The 18,511-nt window shown below is 39.5% G+C and overlaps 1 protein-coding gene across 4 annotated transcripts in view; it reads right to left on the bottom strand.

Annotated features, from left to right (window-relative positions):
• The window catches only part of pcxb (pyruvate carboxylase b), a 222,481-nt gene that overhangs the window by 109,618 nt on the left and 94,352 nt on the right, over positions 1 to 18,511 (bottom strand). For all 4 annotated transcript variants that reach the window (XM_058394276.1, XM_058394274.1, XM_058394275.1 and 1 more), the window contains one exon: positions 5,008 to 5,190. In XM_058394276.1, the coding sequence (XP_058250259.1) occupies positions 5,008 to 5,190 (183 nt within the window). The remainder of the gene's footprint in view (positions 1 to 5,007; positions 5,191 to 18,511) is intronic.

Genomic DNA, 18,511 nt, shown 5'->3' with positions numbered 1-18,511 from the left:
CCTCTCTTGGAGGAATTCATATACATATGCAATACATTTCATTTAAATTCTAAGGTAATGGGATTTTAGACTAGTCTTACTTTGTGTAAGGCAATTTTGAGACAGTAGTTTTCTTTTTCATTGTGTCAACAAAGTAAAATGGTTTGTTGAGTGGAGTCCATGACCATAGCTCATGAAACATCCTTTGCTCGGAATTGGAGTGCTCTTGGCAAGACTGACCTAATCGGGCAACATCGGCGCCTGACCTCACTAACGCTCTGAATGGAATGAAATGCCCACAGCAATGTTCTGACATGTAGTGTAAAAAAAAAAGAACGCTTTATTATCCTGCTAGCCTGGCCAGACAGGCAAAAAAAGAGAACAGCTGTATGCCTTTATATGTGTGTTGACTGTGGTCTTTTGATCAGATTCCCAACGATTACACTAAGGTCATCCCTTTTGCTCTAGCTTGCTCACTCACTCATCACGTTCCAAGGTGCCTTCTGATATCTGACATGGCTAGATGAAGAAGAACTACTGAAGAGCAGGATAATGCTCGCTCTGTGCAAGGAAGACTTATACACACATTTCTATGTGTATGGTAGTGCATGGAGGAATGATTTTCTTTGATCCTGTAAAAGAAAAGTTCCCATTTTCAAATCATACACGTTTTCACCCTTGTATTAGGATACAAACGCACAAGGGAAACCTGATCTATTTCTTCTGATCTGTTCTTTTTTTCAGAGGTCCCTCATGTTTATCCATCATCCCACTTATCCCTGGTGTCTCTCTCTGTCTCTCTCACTCTCACCATGGCTCATTTTCTCTCCCTCATTCCTCTGTGTTCTACCACTTCTTAGAAAGCCGGTCACATCAGTTCCACCGCATAATCCTGATTACAGCTTCAAAGTCCCTTCCACTCCTCCGCAAGCAGTTTGTGTGCGAGAAAGCAATAGATGCTGAATATATACAGAAATATTCAGGAACTCACCCACAGATGCCCAAGTACCAAGCCCAACACATGACTGTCTACTCACACACACAGGAACAGCTAATTAGTAAAGTGTGAATAAGATTGTAATTAATCACTTCAGATATCAGCATGCAACATCTTGCTCCTTTCCACATGACCAGGCTAAATATGGTGGCTTACTTTTGTACTTATGTGTCCAGTACCTGCTCATTGGGTTCAGCATCACCGGTCAGGACAGCTCGAGCACATATGGGTGGATGGTAGAGTCAGAGAGACACAGCTGGAGACACATCAACAGGCACAGCTGTACTCAGTCACCTCCTGCGGCAAGGGAACTGAGTGATGTGCCATTGTCCCAATCTTGGTTGTCTCTTTCCATTCCCCACAGATTTAATGACCAAAGTCCAAGCTTGTAATGACTTTTTTGCTGAAAGCAAGACCTAGCCATGCCAAGGAAGTAGCAGGGAACCTTTATGGCCTTTTATGCTTTTACAGAAGTTAAGATTTTTTGGGAGCTAAAAACTTTAAAACATCATGTTATCTATCTATCTATCTATCTATCTATCTATCTATCTATCTATCTATCTATCTATCTATCTATCTATCTATCTATCTATCTATCTATCTATCTATCACCATTAGCTATAAACAACATGGATAAGAGGTTGCATGGACTAGTTACGTGGACTAATATATTCACTAGTCACCACTGTGGCAACATCAACTAGTCAGAGCAGTGGAAAAAAAATACACTAGATTATACCTATGCATGAGACTATGCTAAGAAAAGACGTTTGCTTTTGCTCTAACGGATCATTTACACTGTGATTTCAAGTTTTTCAAATCCCACTCCTACCCATTCCCAAAGAAATTTCTCCTGTAGTTATTTTTGTTGTCCATTGAAGCTAAAATAAAATGTGAATAAAATCCTTGCACTGTGGCAGAGTGATTCCGTTGAGACCAGAACTGTGTAGTGCTTTTGGAGCTGTGAGTTTAACATCACTCTCCTACTGTAGTTTTGAGTTAGATGAGCTCAGCTTCAGACCAGAGCTGAACGTTGGAAAAACCTCCAAGACACTGCTCTAACCATTGTGTCCTTCATCCATCATTATGCTATAAGGAGCATTCATGCTGTGCTACACGCTCTCAGTTTCAGAATTAACGATTTCAACTGAGCCACTAGCTTATCAACACAAGTGCATTTAAACAATATATATTAAATAGTGTAACTTGATACATGTGTATACATGTGCACAGTTATTGCAGCAATGTTGTTACTTTCATCATTAAGATCTGTCTTATGTGTCTAATTATTTTGTTCCCTGTTCACTTGTGGTACATGTGTGTTCCGATAACTAATGATTGTCCTCATTGGCTAAAACACATGCACAGGTTACTTTACTTCCTGAACAAGTGCAGACCTGAATACGAGCTGCTTTCACAGTTCCAGTGCATCAGAACTCAGACCTCCTACAGGTAGTCTTGGATTTAAAGCTTCCTGGTTCATATGACAGCTTTTACATTAAAAAATATTTCATGCAGAGCATGCGCTGTTTCTGACTGCCAGTGTGAAAGCCCCCTTAGACTGATGTGTGTACCCAAGAAAATGATGGTGACTCTTAAGGAATAGCTCTTGATACTACTAGGAAGGCTTCAGTCACACCCCTAAAATCCAATCATATTATGGACATGGTGCTTGCCTTATAAAGGGGTGCCAACTATTAAGAACCTTGGAGATGTGCTGGAGCCTTCAGGGTGTTCAGAGGTCACCCTGTCATCAGGCTAGCCAGAGCAGATAGATGGTGCTACTCCAAGGCCCAAAAATACTTCCTCTATTAATTCCAGGCAGGGAGAAGAGCTATTTCAAGTCCCCTGTTGAGCATGGGTGCATTGAACCTGAACAATTTTTCATGTCAAAGTTTTAGAAACTAATGGGATCCATTAAGCGTCTTGTGCAAATGCTACATTTAGGTGCCTCCTGGTTAAGTGGTTCATTAGGATTGGTGTAGATAAATATTAAATAATACCAGCTGGTTACTGAGAATATACAAACACCAACCAAATAAATTATTTGGAATAAACTGAAACCAGTGTCATAATGCTGACCTGGCTAGTGTTAAGGAGAGTGGAACTTTTACAAAAGATACATGGGATTTGAAGGTAAAGATAATGTTCTTTGTCATTTTTAAATGAACCTTTAGAGAAGACAGCCTTGACCAAGAACAATTATAGAACATCCTTAAATATCCATTTCTCTGTTGATACTTCATGTTGTTATGTTAGGCCTCTCTACTATGTGGTGTGCCATCATTGAGAAATCAGACTTATTTAGTGATTGGTGGCTCAAACGTTAAGGCTCTGGGTTACTCATGAGAAGGTTGGGGGTTCAAGCCTGAGCACCCCCATACAGCCATTGTTGGGTCCTTTGCAAGGCCCCTAGCCCTCTCTGTTCCAGGGCACTGTATCATGGTTGAACACAGCTTCCTAACAAACTGGGATATGCCAAAAAAAAAAAAAAAAAGAACTGCACTGTGCTGTAATGTCTATGTGACAAAATAAATCTCCTTCTTATTATTATTTGCAAACCCACATCCCAAGCTGATGAAGATCCATTATTAATCAATTTTCAAGTGCCCATCTTCATCCTCAGAGGATAGTGCTTTATATTTAACTCAACCCAAGGACTCCAGTCATACCACTAAAGCAACTAAAGATTGTCAGGGCCAAAATGGAGAATGATCATGATGAGACAAGTGAGTACCCAAATCCCATTGAGAATTAATTTCTGTTACTAAAGGCAAAAAGCTCTTTTAACAAAAAGGAAGTGAATTACAGTACAGTAGAGCATGAACAGATTATAAAAAGAGGCATGAAATCTAAACTAATTTCTAAAATGTTTACTTCTCAGCAATTGTGCAATAAAAACTTTAAATAAATCAAATTAAAGGTGATCTTCTGCAATTTACCTGAAGAGCGTAATTTCAGTTGACATTAAATTTGCAAAAAAAAAAAACAATAATTGTGTAACTAGCTAATTACCTAAGAACTGCATTGCACAACCACCCACCTGCCCACACACACAAACACACACAACATTCATTTTTCTATCTTTGAGGGAACCTTCCATTGAAAAGCTTATTACTATAAATAATTAATGCTGCATCTACAATTAAACCTAACCTTAACCTCAGTAAATTGCCTGATTTGTTGTAATTGTGAATGCCGGGTGATTGTGTGGACGTCATTGTGAGGGACCTTCGTCTGTTTACGCTTATTAGGCAGGACTAAATATGTACGTGCACACACACACACACACACACACACAGACCAAAAAAGGAACCCTTTAGCATGATTTGTCCATTGGTGACAGTTGCTATGGGCACTAACACCTCATGTCACTTGTAGTTACTATCTCTCAGCATCCTTCTTTCCACTATTTTGTTTCCATGTAGCCTTATTTCAGCATCAGTGATCTTCAGGTCTAGGAATTTCAGGCACAAGCATCTTGATAGAACAACTTTAATGAGCATCCAGGAGAAGGTGTGTGGCGATAACACACTAGAGCAGCTAGAGGACAAGTGGAGGCACTGATATTGTTTAATTAGATGGAGCTCACGGTCTGTGATTAAAGTCGTTCCATGAGTAGACTACAACAGGAAACTGATTTCACTTTGTATGTGACATCTTGTACCTCACGTAGTCCGCTCTGTTGATTACAATGGATACTGACAAATGAGGTGATTAACATTGAAAGGATTAAATTGTTTCCTTATTCTGGCAGCAGTGTTTTTATATTACAGAGGCTTTCATTTCCCCCCCATCATGAAAATAGCTGTAAAACAAGATACTACAACAAGCAACAAGCGCTGGTGGCTGGCTGCATGACAACAATTTAGGACCAGTGACATTTCAACATTTGTAATACTTCTACTCTTGACACTGTAGGGAACCATCACTGATTATGTACTGCATGTTATTTATAATTCAAAAGCATAATCTTTTACACCAGTGTGCTTTCTGAGGCAAAACCAGATGGCTGTTCAGGTGTAGCCTACCTTCACTCCACGGATGCGGAACTCTGCCAGAGCCCGGAGCATCTTACTCGCCGCAGTTGGCAGATCTTTCCCACTTGAGATGACTTTGACCAATAGAGAGTCATAGTGCGGTGAGATAACTGCACCCTGGAACGCAGATGCGCTGTCTAAGCGAATGCCCATTCCTTCTGCACTCCTGAACACCTGCAAACATTTTTTTTATAGAGAAGTTAGTGATCTCAGCAAAATTTATAAAGTTTCAGCATCCTAAGAAGTAGCATTAAGGTCCGTGGGTAGGGTGTAGACTCGTGTATGCATTATACATGTATGTATGCGCATATCAATTTTGCATAGGATGTATACCAATGTATAGCACTACAGACTACATAGTACAACGATGGACGACTTTCCCCAGTGTGAACATTCACATACTTTACTGCATATCTCTGGTTACTAATTGCACCCTGTCCTGTCGAATACTGGTGGTTATTTAGTTTACTTATATTTTTATTAATATGATTTTATTGAATCTGTTCAGGAATATTTCTTACTTGCAAACAAAATTCCTTTACTGCTGCTTTCTATCTATCTATCTATCTATCTATCTATCTATCTATCTATCTATCTATCTATCTATCTATCTACATTAAAGAAAATAGTCTGTGATTAGAACTGAGTCAGTAGTGTTACAGACATGTGCATCTACAAATTCTATATGATGGTCAGAAGTACTTTTGTGCCCTAATATTTTCGAGCAGACATTCACACCTTGAGCTACTCTACAAGATATTTCAGTTTACAGAACTGAAAACAAAAGCAGCCACGTCGGTGTGTAAGCAGCGGCTGCTTCCAAATGCCTGACTGCCTTGGCAAAGAGGAAATTGGAGATGTAGCAACATGTTGACTGACTCATTTGTATGCAACATGTTGAAAAACACGACTGTTGCCAGTAGATGTTAATGCAAGTAAAGGATTTACAGTCAGCAATAGCTCTAATATTCTTTATTATTTATGCCAGTCAATGTCAGCAGGCTATGCTGATATAGGCTCTAGGAATTTGCTCTCTAAAAAAATATATGAAAGAGAAACTATATCAGCATGTTAATATCTGTAGCACTAGAACAAGACAGCAAAAATGACACTTTATGATTGATTGCAGGCAATGAGTGTGATATTTGAAGCATACCTAGCATTAGTGTTTGCTATCATCCACCAAAATAGCAGCAGGTACCATAAAGTTTTGCAAAAACGTTCACAGCTAGGACTCACACTTCCTTGAGTTTCTATTCTCAACTGGATACTAATAATCTGTACCCAAGAACTGCTGCTGTAATCATAAAGACTGTCCTGTGCTCATCTAAGGACTCTGTGTTCTGTGTGTTTAAGTCTTCCTGGGAATGAAGAACGAAGAATGCGCATCAGGTGTGTTTTTCTTTCTTTTCTTTTTTTTACATTTTTAATAAAGTTATGAAGCCGCTTGTACACTGTACATTACATTGTAATTTGTTTGTATTTCAGTAACCTGCTGCATAAACCAAATGAAATCAGCATCTGAGATGAGTAAACATTCCACTTAAATAAGTTTAAATAAGTTTCCCACTCGTAATTACGACTTTGTGGTGGTGCTCATGTGCATTCGACTCCTAAATATGACATGACTTGAATGCACCATTTTTCACAACAGATTCATTCCGAGCATCATTTGTTTTACTTCACAGTACGTAGTTGTAGCAATGATTTATTATCCCAATAAAAGGGGGGGGGGTAATTTTCCTTTTTAAGTCTCATTCCACTCAGGGTTTCTTCAAGTTATCTCTTTAGATCTTTAAATCTTTAGGATCTAAATCAACATCTGGATTTCTTTCAGAATGCTCAGTGACAATGTCTTGTATTGTTAAAAGTGCTATACAAACAGACCAGAGCATCTGATCTCATGCTCCCTTACACTTTTATTCACAGTAATACTTCTTAGCTGCAGTATTTTGTAGCTAACGTTTGATACATTTATATTTGGTGGATTACGTAACGTATGTCAAAATGCACAATGTATATTTGCTCATTGGTGTTTGTGATGCACACACACACACACACAATCACACAATCACACACACACACACACACACACAGACGTATTCACAAGATGCTGTGTGTACTAGTATGATAAGGCTGAAAAGAAAAACACTATAAATTGTAAACTGTGTGAGACAGAGAGGTTTTGTTAAAGTGCTGTCAGGTTCATCAAAGGCTTTTGCATTGTTATGATACTGGCATCAACCATGCCATGCTAAAAGTCAGACTGAAAGGTTATGAAATATTTTCATTCTAATTCTCCACAAGCCAAAGGAACATGTCTCCCAGTAGACATTATTGATATCTTTTTTTAAAGCATCTATTCTTTCACTCCTTTCACAGACCCTTCCTGCTATTTAAGGTAATATTTTCAAGATCAATGCAGGAAATAAAAAGTGTGGACCCTTGTAGGGTCGCCTCATCGCCGGTCGATGACAATCTCATTACGAGCTCGATGAATGGACCTTATTGATCAATGGTGATACAATTATCCAGCCTATCCTTCAGCTAATTATCCATGCCTTGAATCATTTGTCTGGTCGTCATAATCCTATATGGGAAAGTAAAAATGATGATAAAATGTCGCCTTCTTCGCAAAATCAGCATGGGTCCAATTATATTCATTCTTCTTTTGCCATCCTGTAGCAGGCTTCTCATCGTTATTCTTTCACTCTCTGTCACAGCCCTCTTTCAAACACTTCTCTCACCGTGCTACATGCTTATTGCTGAAATATGCCTAGTCATTCACGTAATCAGGTTCGAAATATTCCTTTATCATGCCAGCATATGACCTTTTTGTCTCTTTTATCAAAGATCTTACTCTCTCTTCCTCCTCTGACTGTCTTTGTCTCTCTCCGTCTGGTCTCCTGCTGTTTTGAGCTATTGGGTAAAACTCACCAGTGGACAGAAGGTACACTTTCCACAACCTCCTGTCGATTTAAAACCAATTACACCTGCACAAAGGGTCCCAAAAAACATACAGACGCTCTGCTGACAGCCTTCCACTGTCTCGATCTAGGTCGCTTCATATTGATCTTCATTAAAGGCTAGGAGGGACTTTGTGGAGTGAGCATAAAAGAACATATACAGATAGAAAGCGCATTATGCCAAAAGACCTTGAAGCACTTTGCAGTTCGAGCATCTCAGAAGGATTGCATAACGCTTCAATTATAAAACCCCTGCTCAAGTGAAGCCCGATGGTACAGGGTTATTCCAGAGTGGACTGCAATGAGGCTGACAGCTAAAAAAATTTATGTTTGACCTTTTGACTTAATTGGAGTAAGAGAGTGCTCTTGCATTCACAGCTCCATCAGTCAAACACAAAAACTAAAAACAGACACGAATGATCACATTTCATTACTGTTTTCATTTGATAATTACATATTAGGAATGAATTCCAAGCAACAAAAACACGCTGATATTGAAATAATTTATATCCATGCCCCAGTACACACACAAACCCTCAGGCTCAAATATCTTTACAAAATAAATTGCCTCTGTTACTTCAGGTTTAATTGGATGTTCCTGTTAAAACTTTAACTGAACTCTGTGTTGCTCGGAGAATTCTCCCTCAGCGGCCACTCGCAAACATGATGTTCAAAGGAAGAGGAAAGACCTTTGAAGACAAATGTCTCGCTCGCCACGTTCCTCTCATTGAGTTAAGCAAAACATACAGGAAATCTACTGATCTGGCAACACATAGGAACTTGGTAGATCATAAGATCCGCATAGTCTCACGCCTGCAAACTCATAACAGTTTACACTTGCTCTGGTTAAATGTTTGCAATATTTTAATGCAACTTTATTTGTACAAGATTACAAACTTCCTACAATTACACTTCCCTTGTTTGTACATATTTAAATTAAATCTCATAATATTTTTTATGATATCTTTTCACACATGCAATTTCTTCACACACAGCTGCCACAAGACTGATTTCCGGCTTTTTGCATTTAGTAGAAGTGCACTCAAAGTCAAGAAAAGCAAGAAAATCAAAGCGGCACTGTTCTATATACTGGTGGTAATTTTTTTTCCCCTCATCCATGCTGAGTTTCTCTCGTTTCACCACAGTGGGATTTTAAATAGTGAAATTGTGTTCAATTAAATTCCTGAAATCAATTCAGTTAAACTGCCTGACAACTTCTTTTTGAGAGCACACTTTACTGCAGTATCAGAATCTGATAAACTATATATTTATCATTGTCTTCCAAAACTGAACCATGGCATCACATGACAAACTGACCACTAAACCACTGGCACAAATATCGAAGACGAATTCCCAGTGCAACAAGAAAACCAGAATATAACCCAACAAATGGTCAGACAAAGTCAATGACTACAGATATCATGACCTCACTCTGTACTACAACACACACACACAAACACACACACGTAGAAAACAGCCAGTGTAATTTACACGGCAATGCAGACGGTCACCTCAGGTGTCCACTGACACTTGTCTGAAAGTGTTCAGCGTGCAGGAAGTAATGCCTCTCTGAAATGCGTGAAATGTCACAGTCCGCAGTGTGTGTGTGTGTGTGTGTGTATGTGTGTGAGTGAGTGAGTGAGTGAGAGATCCACTGGAAATACTGTATTAAAGTCAATTTTAACAAAATAATAAAAATCAATCCTAATCCTATTGTTATTTTTTTCTGATCTGTTACAGGATCGGATTGAATTCACTCTTTTTTTTCATTAATATCTAATACATTATTTGTTTATTTATTTCTTGTAACATCCTTATACTGACCCCAGGTCTCTAATATGCTCTATTAGGTCAGAAGGGTCAAACGCATGTGAACATATGACCAATCACACTCAAATGTACTTGTTCAAAATCCCATTCCAGATGAATCCCTGTTACTGTTATAATAAGCTCCACTCATCTAGAAAGGCTTTACACTAGATTTTGTAGTGTGCTCATTCAGCTACAAGAGCATAGCTGAGGTCAGGCACTGATATTGAGTGTGAAGGTCTGGGGTGCAGTGAGTGTTCCAGGTCAACCCAAAGGTGTTCAGTGGGCTTGAGGTCAGGGCTCTATGCAGGCTACTTGAGTTCTTCCACACCAACCTCGGCCAACCCTGTGTTCATGGAGCTTGCCTTGGGGAACTTTCATGCTGGAGCCGTTCCAGTGAAGGGAAATTGCAATGCTGCAGCATATAAGGACATTCTATACAACAGAAACTGTGGAAACAGTTTGGGCATAAACCATATGTGGGTGTGATGGTCAGTTGTCCTCATACATATGCTTCATATATACTTGTTTACTCATATATATGGTTATGGAGCTTTACACCAAGCCCATATAGCTCAAGCGTCCTGTGAGTTAAGCATGTAACTATATTAAACACATGATCACCAGCACTGTAACATAATATTTTTTTTAATAATGTCTCTGACACCAGGCTTTATGTTAAAGGTCTCTTGGGGATCCAGGGACAAAGATAACAGACAGGATATATGTAGTGTGTTCTCTTCCTGCTTGTATCCAAATATAACAGACATTTAAAATGCAAAGGAATAAAGTCTTATAAAGTATAAATACTCATGTAAAGCAGGACGTCTATTTGCTTTAAACTTAAACAAATAGTACTGCTACTCGGTTAGAATGTGTGAGGAAGAGGGTGTGTGTGTGTGTGTGTATAGGTGTGTGTGTGTGTGTGTGTGTGCAGGAATAACAGTGTGTATCAGTAACCAATCATCCAACTAGACTGCTCTCCTCATCCACTGTCTCCATGGAAACCAGACTATCCAACATGGCCAACTGCCAGCGTATGCCTGCCTGCTCTCACCCTCTCTCTCTCCCATTACACACATCCTCCCTCTGTTTCTAAACTAGGTCACTACACCTATAGTGGCCCTTCTTTCCTCCTTCGCCAATACTCCCCGCCCCCTTGTGTGCTCTCTCTGGCTGCTCCGTAGCATCTCTATTACACTGCTCACTCCCTTCCTCACTCTAGTTACTATTCTCTGTGTCTCTTCCTATGCTGTAAAGTAATGTGTATTCCTGACTTGACAAGCTGAGCTGACGCATCAAAGGCTCCCAGGAGTGAAAAATACATGATGGAGAGAATAAGAAAGAAGAGTGCTAGACCTAGCTCTGTTTTCAGGACTTTACTATTTCTACACTAAAGCTGAAGCCCTAATCTTTCCCCTCATTCTCAACTTTTAACCCGTCCATGCCTTTTCTGTGTGTACTCTGCAATTCCTCAGAGATACAATCTTATCTTTCTAAAACCATTCTCTTATCCTGTCTTTTCCATTTGTGGAAGTCCTGTTATGATTATATACTGTCCAAGCTTCATGCTTCCAGACTATAAATTCAGACTGACATTTTTCTCACTCTATCACTATGGATCATTAGGAGACTTACTTTATTTAAATTTTTGATGCTGCCCTGCCTCAATTATTTGCCTCCCTTCTCTTCAACCACTTTGCATTTCTCTTTCATTCTATTTGCATCTCTTATCACCTGCGCTTCTGCTGCTCCTCAGACAGGCCGCAAATAATCAGCTACTGCAGAAAAGGAGGATGAATCTGTTAGTCGATTCGAGCCCTTTGGCTCGCTCTCCATGTCTTGTCTGTCTCTTATTACTGTTTACTGAACATGCTGATCTCATTACTTTAATAAATTAAGCACTCTACACAAATCGTTGATGGCGCTTTGAGCCGGGAAAATAATTAATGCACATTTGTTAAAGAGAACGTTTTTTAACGAGGCCTGAAACCTCTGCTCCATGCTCGCGTGTCGATCAGTGACCTCGTCTCACCGTTCTTCTCCTCATCACTTCTTGGCCTTGCCTCTTGATTGCCTCTTGCTGTCCTCATCTGCCCTTTCTCTCCTCTGTGCTCATTATCTGTTTAACACCTCAAGTCAGTGCTTCCCTGCTTCTCCGCTTCTCTTTAGTGCAGCCTTTTATTCTCTCTGTAGTTTGGCCGTTAAATATTAGTCGTCTAGCTGATTCTAGTACGATCCTTTCAGGTTGTCATTTACATTTAGTTGCGTTGATTGAGGCGAGGGTTGAGGTATTCACCGGAGCTACCGTGTTACAATGTTAAACTTCTTTCATCTCGCGCTCTTTTCACTTCCCTTCACTGTCAATTTCCTCTCCCTTAAGACCATGATGAAGCTTCAAATGGAGTTTTTGTGAGTCTGAATGAGTTTGGCTTTCCACCTGATGTTTTCCTGACCTTTTTTTTTTTTTTCCATTTTTGATTATTTTTCAGCAGGCCTGTTTTTTTTTTTTTTTTTGCTTAGGTTTTTTTTTATCAAAGCATTCTCTCTATTTTTGCCATTTTTTCAGCTTCCATTCACTGGCACTGTATCTGTGCAAGACACAGGACCATTCTATTGTATTTCCTGTTTTTCATTGTTGACCTCGCTTATTGGCTTCAGACGAATGCGTCCTCGTGTTTGTTTTTCATTTTCCCTTCTGCCTCCAACACTCAATCCTCCCCTGTCTTTTTCTCCCTAAAGATGTAGTTTGCTTCTGTCTGAAGCCCCTATGAGGCATCTTGAGCACAGAGCATGTCTGCAGAGGGAGGATAACACTCTGTTTCAGATATATAATTCCAGCCTGCTGACATCTGATACTTTTACTTTCTCTCTCTCACTCTCTCTCTCTCTCTGTCTCTCTCTCTCACAAAATCTCACTTTTGTTTGCTCCCCTTTTTCGCCAAGCTACTGTTTCCCATCTGTGAACGTTTAGCACAGTATACTGTAGAATTGTAAAGTTGTAAAATACCAAAAAAAAAAAAATACAAGCTGTCTACTCCTACAGCTCTGGTTAATTTTCTCCTTAATTATTTCTTACTTCTTATTTACTGTTTATTGATCTCCTTCATCGTGAGTGACAGCAGCCGTTGTGGATTAGGTGTGGGTGTGTCCAGCGACGCAACAAAGATGAGAAAAGTTGAACTTTATGCAAATATGGAGCGTCTTGTTGCACTAATGAGAGTAAAGGCAGTAGAGAGCATGTGATCCTTAGCAAAGAGCACACACTGTTTCTCCTTCATCTTATATGACATGATGCAGATATACACTGATGCATTTTTCACACAAACACCAAATATCTCTCCAGAATGTTTCCTTTTAGTGATTTGGAATGCTAGCTGGGCTAGTAAACGTTATTACTATGGCAACCAGGAGCAGGAACGCCTCTTGACGACTTCATCGTGCAGTGACTGGAGACCTACAGTGATAAAAATCACTGTATGTGAGAACGTAGCTTTACTCTGAATAAATAATAGAACGTCTAGCCATGAAAGGGCTAAACTGATGCTGCTTTCTGGGTAGTGGGGATAGCTCTTCTTGCCTCTCACAGTAAAACTAGCCAATCGTGGGTGTCTGTGAGCTCATATCATCTCAAGCCGTTTTTCCTTGTCACAGTTGCCTCTGGCTTGCTCATTAGAGAATTTATAAATCTAAAAATCCTGAATTTACAGTCATGTAAAAAAATAATGTGAATGCCTTCAATCCTCAATGAACTGAAGCAACATTATAAAGAAGAGTGGGCCAAAAATTTTTCACAACGATGTGAAAGACTGATGCAGTCATACAGAAAACAATTACTTCAAGTTATTGCTCCTAAAGGTGGTTCTACAGGCTACTGAATCATGGGGTGCTCTTAGTTTTTCACACATCCTCTCCATATTGGATTCATTTTTGCTTAATAAATCACGACATGGTGTAATATTTCATGTGTTGTTGTTCATCTGAGGTTGTATTTACCTAATTTTAAGACATGCTAAAGAACAGTTGATTTTTTTTTCATTCTGTCCTAATATGTAAAACCGTGGAATTCATGTGACTGTATATATTTCTCTAAAGCTGCTTTGCGCCAATGTCTATTAAAATATATTCATTTAAATGAAGTTTTGCAACACTTGTATGCTTGATAGCCTGTATATTTGTAAATCTAGAAACTGTAATTGCGTATTTGCATGTTCCATATATTCTGTAATATTGTACCTGTCATAAAAAGAAACATTGCTCTACATTCTACGCATGCAGCACGGCACTCTTGCTATTCTTTTGCAGTGACAAAAAGCAGAGAAATATGTAATTTTATTCTCAGTTTACTGAGCAGTGTAAACTATATTTTGCCATTGTGAACCTCTCTGTAATCTCTGTCTCCTTCCAGCCATATTGTACGTGTAGAGCTTGTGATCTTGGCAGTGTGTTATTTTCTATAGGCAGCCTTGTAATTGTCAGGGGGGAAAAAATATATTCCAGAGGTGCACTGGTGAATAAAAGTGATCCTTCGAGGAAGAAGAAGACGAGACCAGTGCTAGTATTTGAAAAGCTAATTATAAACTAACAAAATAAACCAATCGATCAATACGTCAGGACAGTACACAAACAAACAAGAGCGAAAGAATATGAATGTTTTCTGATTTATGATTCAAACCATTAATTAATACAAAGCCAATTAGCTTCAGCTAAGCTGAGACAGATTCTGTTTATTGTGTAGATACTGATGAATTCACTGATAGCTTAATGCAATCAGATTGAAGTGTGTGCTGAGCAGAGGCCTGGAACAATGATGTATGATGACCAGTGGGCATTAACGTAGAAGTCACCCCCCTTTTTCTCACTCTCTTCCTTTCTCTCTGCAACGGTGAATGAGTAGACTGATGTTTCTGCATCATTGCTGACCCGTACAAACACCACTACCATTTTCATTAACACTATCAGTGGTTTGAGTTGCTGCAGCAGTGAAAGTGGCAGGGCGAGATCTGATCATCGTGTCTGAGTGTGGCAGGATGATGAATCGCTCAGAACAGGGACAAGAGAAACAAGAGTGATGAAGAGGAGCTTTCTGCTGCCTGGCCTCCAGCTCCAGATATTTCCCTATCTTTCCCCTGTCTCTCTCTCTCTCTCTCTCTCTCTCTCTCAAAGTTTACATCTCTATTTCCTCCTTCTACACAGCCCAAATCGAAGCGATAAAATACAACTGAGTACTTCTTTTGTCTCTCTGCTTTTCCCTCATCGCCAGCACTCCATATCATTGTCAGAGTAGTTCATAAATCACTTTTTGTCTGAATCTGAGACAAATCTTAGGTCTCTGACCTGAAATCCGAGGGGAGTTTCACACTAGGGGTTTAGTCTGAAACAGAGCACAGTTCACATGAAATAATGGTAATGTGAAAGCTGTCATGTGGACCCTGAGACTACCTGTAAGTGTTTAGGATGTTGAGTTCAGTTGCACTGGAACTGCCCCATGATTCCTGTGAATGTGAACTCGTACTTGAGTCTGCACTTGTTCAGGAAGTAAAGTAACATGCTCCTGTGTTTTAATCACTGTGACTAATGGCATCAATGACTAATGATGTCATTATTAGTTTCCAAAACACACGTGTACCATAAGTGGCTGGGGAACGCTGTAGGACACAGAAGAAGTGAGCTGCCTTACTGTGCATAATAGTACAAAAAAAAAAAATCAGTGAGTGACATTGTGTTCTACTTGTGCATTTATAATGATGTAAGTTGAACACAATAGAATCAAATGAAACTGAAACCAGTCCAACGCTGCGGGGGGAACCATGAACAATCACACTCAGATTCGGATCTCAGAAAATGTGCCCAGTGTGAAAACCACCTGAGTCAAGGCTCAGGTTTTTACTTTTTGGACATTGCTTACCACTCAAGCTGTTAGTAGTCGGCTTTTTATTTCACAAACACACAAAAAAAACCTGTTATATTATTTCTCAGAAAAACACTGCACAGGCCAGGGCTCTTAAATGTGAGAAACTATACACTGTATGTGAAATAAAATAACACCTTTGTGTATAGGAAAACAATACAGTAACCATCAGTACATGTCACAGCATCATTTGCAAGCTGATATTTCTGGGTGTTGTATAAAAACTGTGAAACCTTTTACTTTTTTTGGTGCTGCTTTTATTGCACGTGTCATTTCAGCCGGTTCTATCACACTGCAAGTGTTAAGCTAACATTATACGCCGACCAGCCATTACATTAAAACCACTGACAGGTGAAGTGCATAACATTATCTTGTTAGAGTGGCACTTGTCAAGGGGTGGGATATATTAGGCAGCAAGTGAACAGTCAGTTATCAAAGATGATGAGTTGGAAGCAGGAAAACGGGCAAGAGTAACGAACTGAGATACTCTGACAAGATTTTGATGGCCCTAGACAAGTGGGTCAGAGCATCTCCAAAACAGCAGATGTTTTTTGGATGTTCCTGTTATGCAGTGATACCAAAATGCTCCAAGGAAGGACAACCAGTATCTGAACTGGACCATGGACCAATGGAGCAAAGTGACCTGGTTTGATGAATCATGGTTTCTTTTACATCATGGGTACAGCTAGGTCTGCAGAAGAGACAGCACCAGGATGCACTATGGGAAGAAGACAATCTGGCAGATGCAGTGTGATGCTCTGGGCAGTGTTCTGCTAGGAAACTTTGGGTTCTGGGATTCATGTCGAAGGTACTTGAACTACCTACATAAACATTGCTGTAGCCCAAGTATACATGTTCATGGCAACAGTATTCCGTAATGGTAGTGATCTCTTTCAGCAGGATAACGTGGTCTGCTACACTGCAAACTTTGTTCAGAAATGATATGAGGAACATGACAAAGAATTAAAAATTCCCCAAATTTTTAAGTCTGAGCTTCTGTGGGATGAACAAACAAGTCTAGACCAAGAACCTGGTCGAATCCAGAAAATTTGTCAACTTGCTTTTAACCAACATACTTTGATCAAACAGACCTATTTCACACATGTCTGGATACTCTGGTTTTCCACTCAAACCCAGGTCCTGGACAACATCTCCCAAATATGGTCATAGGTTCCCTTTAAATAAATAATGGCATCTTGGCATCGCGGATCCAGCATCGCGGATAATCTGTCCTGTCCTTGCCACAAAGTAAATGCGTGACACCAACCAACTCTTCAGTAGCTGTGTTAAGTTTAACTTCCTAACAAAACATGAACTCTGTCTATCATGTGAAGATAAACACAACCCCAGGCATGCGTTGTGCGTTTTAGATATATATTTAGAAATGTGACATTTCTGTATCAACAATCAAGCTCATACTTGTTTTGGTTTTTTTCCCCCTCATTTGCATTTTGGAGACAGCTTCTCTGAAAATAACTTAGCACCAAAACTGCTGTACAACTCACTTCTTTCTCCTCATAGCACTGCAGGCATCACAGGAATAGCACTGCAATGAAATACAGACGTGACATTTGTGGAACTGACGAAGCTGCATGGTGAACGTGGAAAAAGAACAGTTTAATTCACCTTCTAAATTATTTTGGGATTATTCACTAATCTTTTGCTTGAGTTTTTAATGAAATTCATTAGATGATTGAGTGTGTACTTGTACATGTATGTGTATGTGCATATTTATGTAGCCTAGTCCAGGAGTTCCAAAAATAAGGGTCCTGACTCTGTGTGCAATCACTCAGAATCTCTTGTTTGGTTTATTAGATGTTTCTGTGGTTGTTGTTGTCCTATGGCTGCTTCCTGTTCAGGGTTGCCACAGATGATCAACTGATCCACAAATGTGATTTTGGCACAGGTTTTATGCCGGATGCTCATACCCCCCTCAGTGGCTGGGTTGGTTCCCTGCCCAGGAATCAAACCCTGGGCCATGGCGGTGAGAGCATTTGGTTTATTAAACAGGTTTTGTGTGCTAATATTTTGAAATAGTCTCACATTCAAACAAGCCACGGTTAGATAAACAGGATACATGCTGCGACTTTAGTCTTTGTAACTATTCTGATACACTGCACTAGCGTAGGAACATATTTCACCGTCCACTTTCATTGACAAGTGTGTGAACAACGCGGCTTGTGCCATCACTGAGCCGCATGCATGCGGAAATTAATGCGTCACGTATGACTACCCTCTGCTTCACAGTGGGCCCATAGAGTTGCATATTAATATTAATTATGTTTTTAACATAGCCTTATTAAAAATGAATACAGGTATATTCTCGAATCGTATCACATCACCCGTGTGTGGATCATTTATCAATAACAGCACAACACTTCCCATTAGACTGGTAAGTCAGTGCAGGTTTGGGTTTATAAACACTTATTTTACAGATATGGTGTTTAAATATGACTGTAGTTCAAAACGATGTGTCTGGAATTTAAAAACTGAGAATCAAGGAAAGGGGCTGCAAAAAAAAATGGAGAAATTATGTTTTTTCGCCAAAAAGTTTGGGAAATTGCTTGGGAAATAGTTAGTCATGCTAACTGGCAGGAATTGCTATCTTGTTGTCTAGCTTGAGACTAATTAATGATGAGAAAAGGTTTACATGCCAAAGAGGAAGATGGAAAATGTGAAATATCCGGAGATAAAGGAAAAATAATAAGGATATTCTAGAGAGTAACTATCCTTAAGTAAGTAAAAAATGGACTATTGCCACTCTACATTGTCCAAATAAAGCTGCCCTCATCATCATCATCATCATCAT

This window comes from Hemibagrus wyckioides, linkage group LG07 (assembly GCF_019097595.1).
Source record: "Hemibagrus wyckioides isolate EC202008001 linkage group LG07, SWU_Hwy_1.0, whole genome shotgun sequence".
NCBI lineage: Eukaryota > Metazoa > Chordata > Actinopteri > Siluriformes > Bagridae > Hemibagrus > Hemibagrus wyckioides.
The sequence above is the reverse complement of the archived record's forward strand: the minus strand, read 5'-3'. Positions and strand labels throughout refer to the sequence as shown.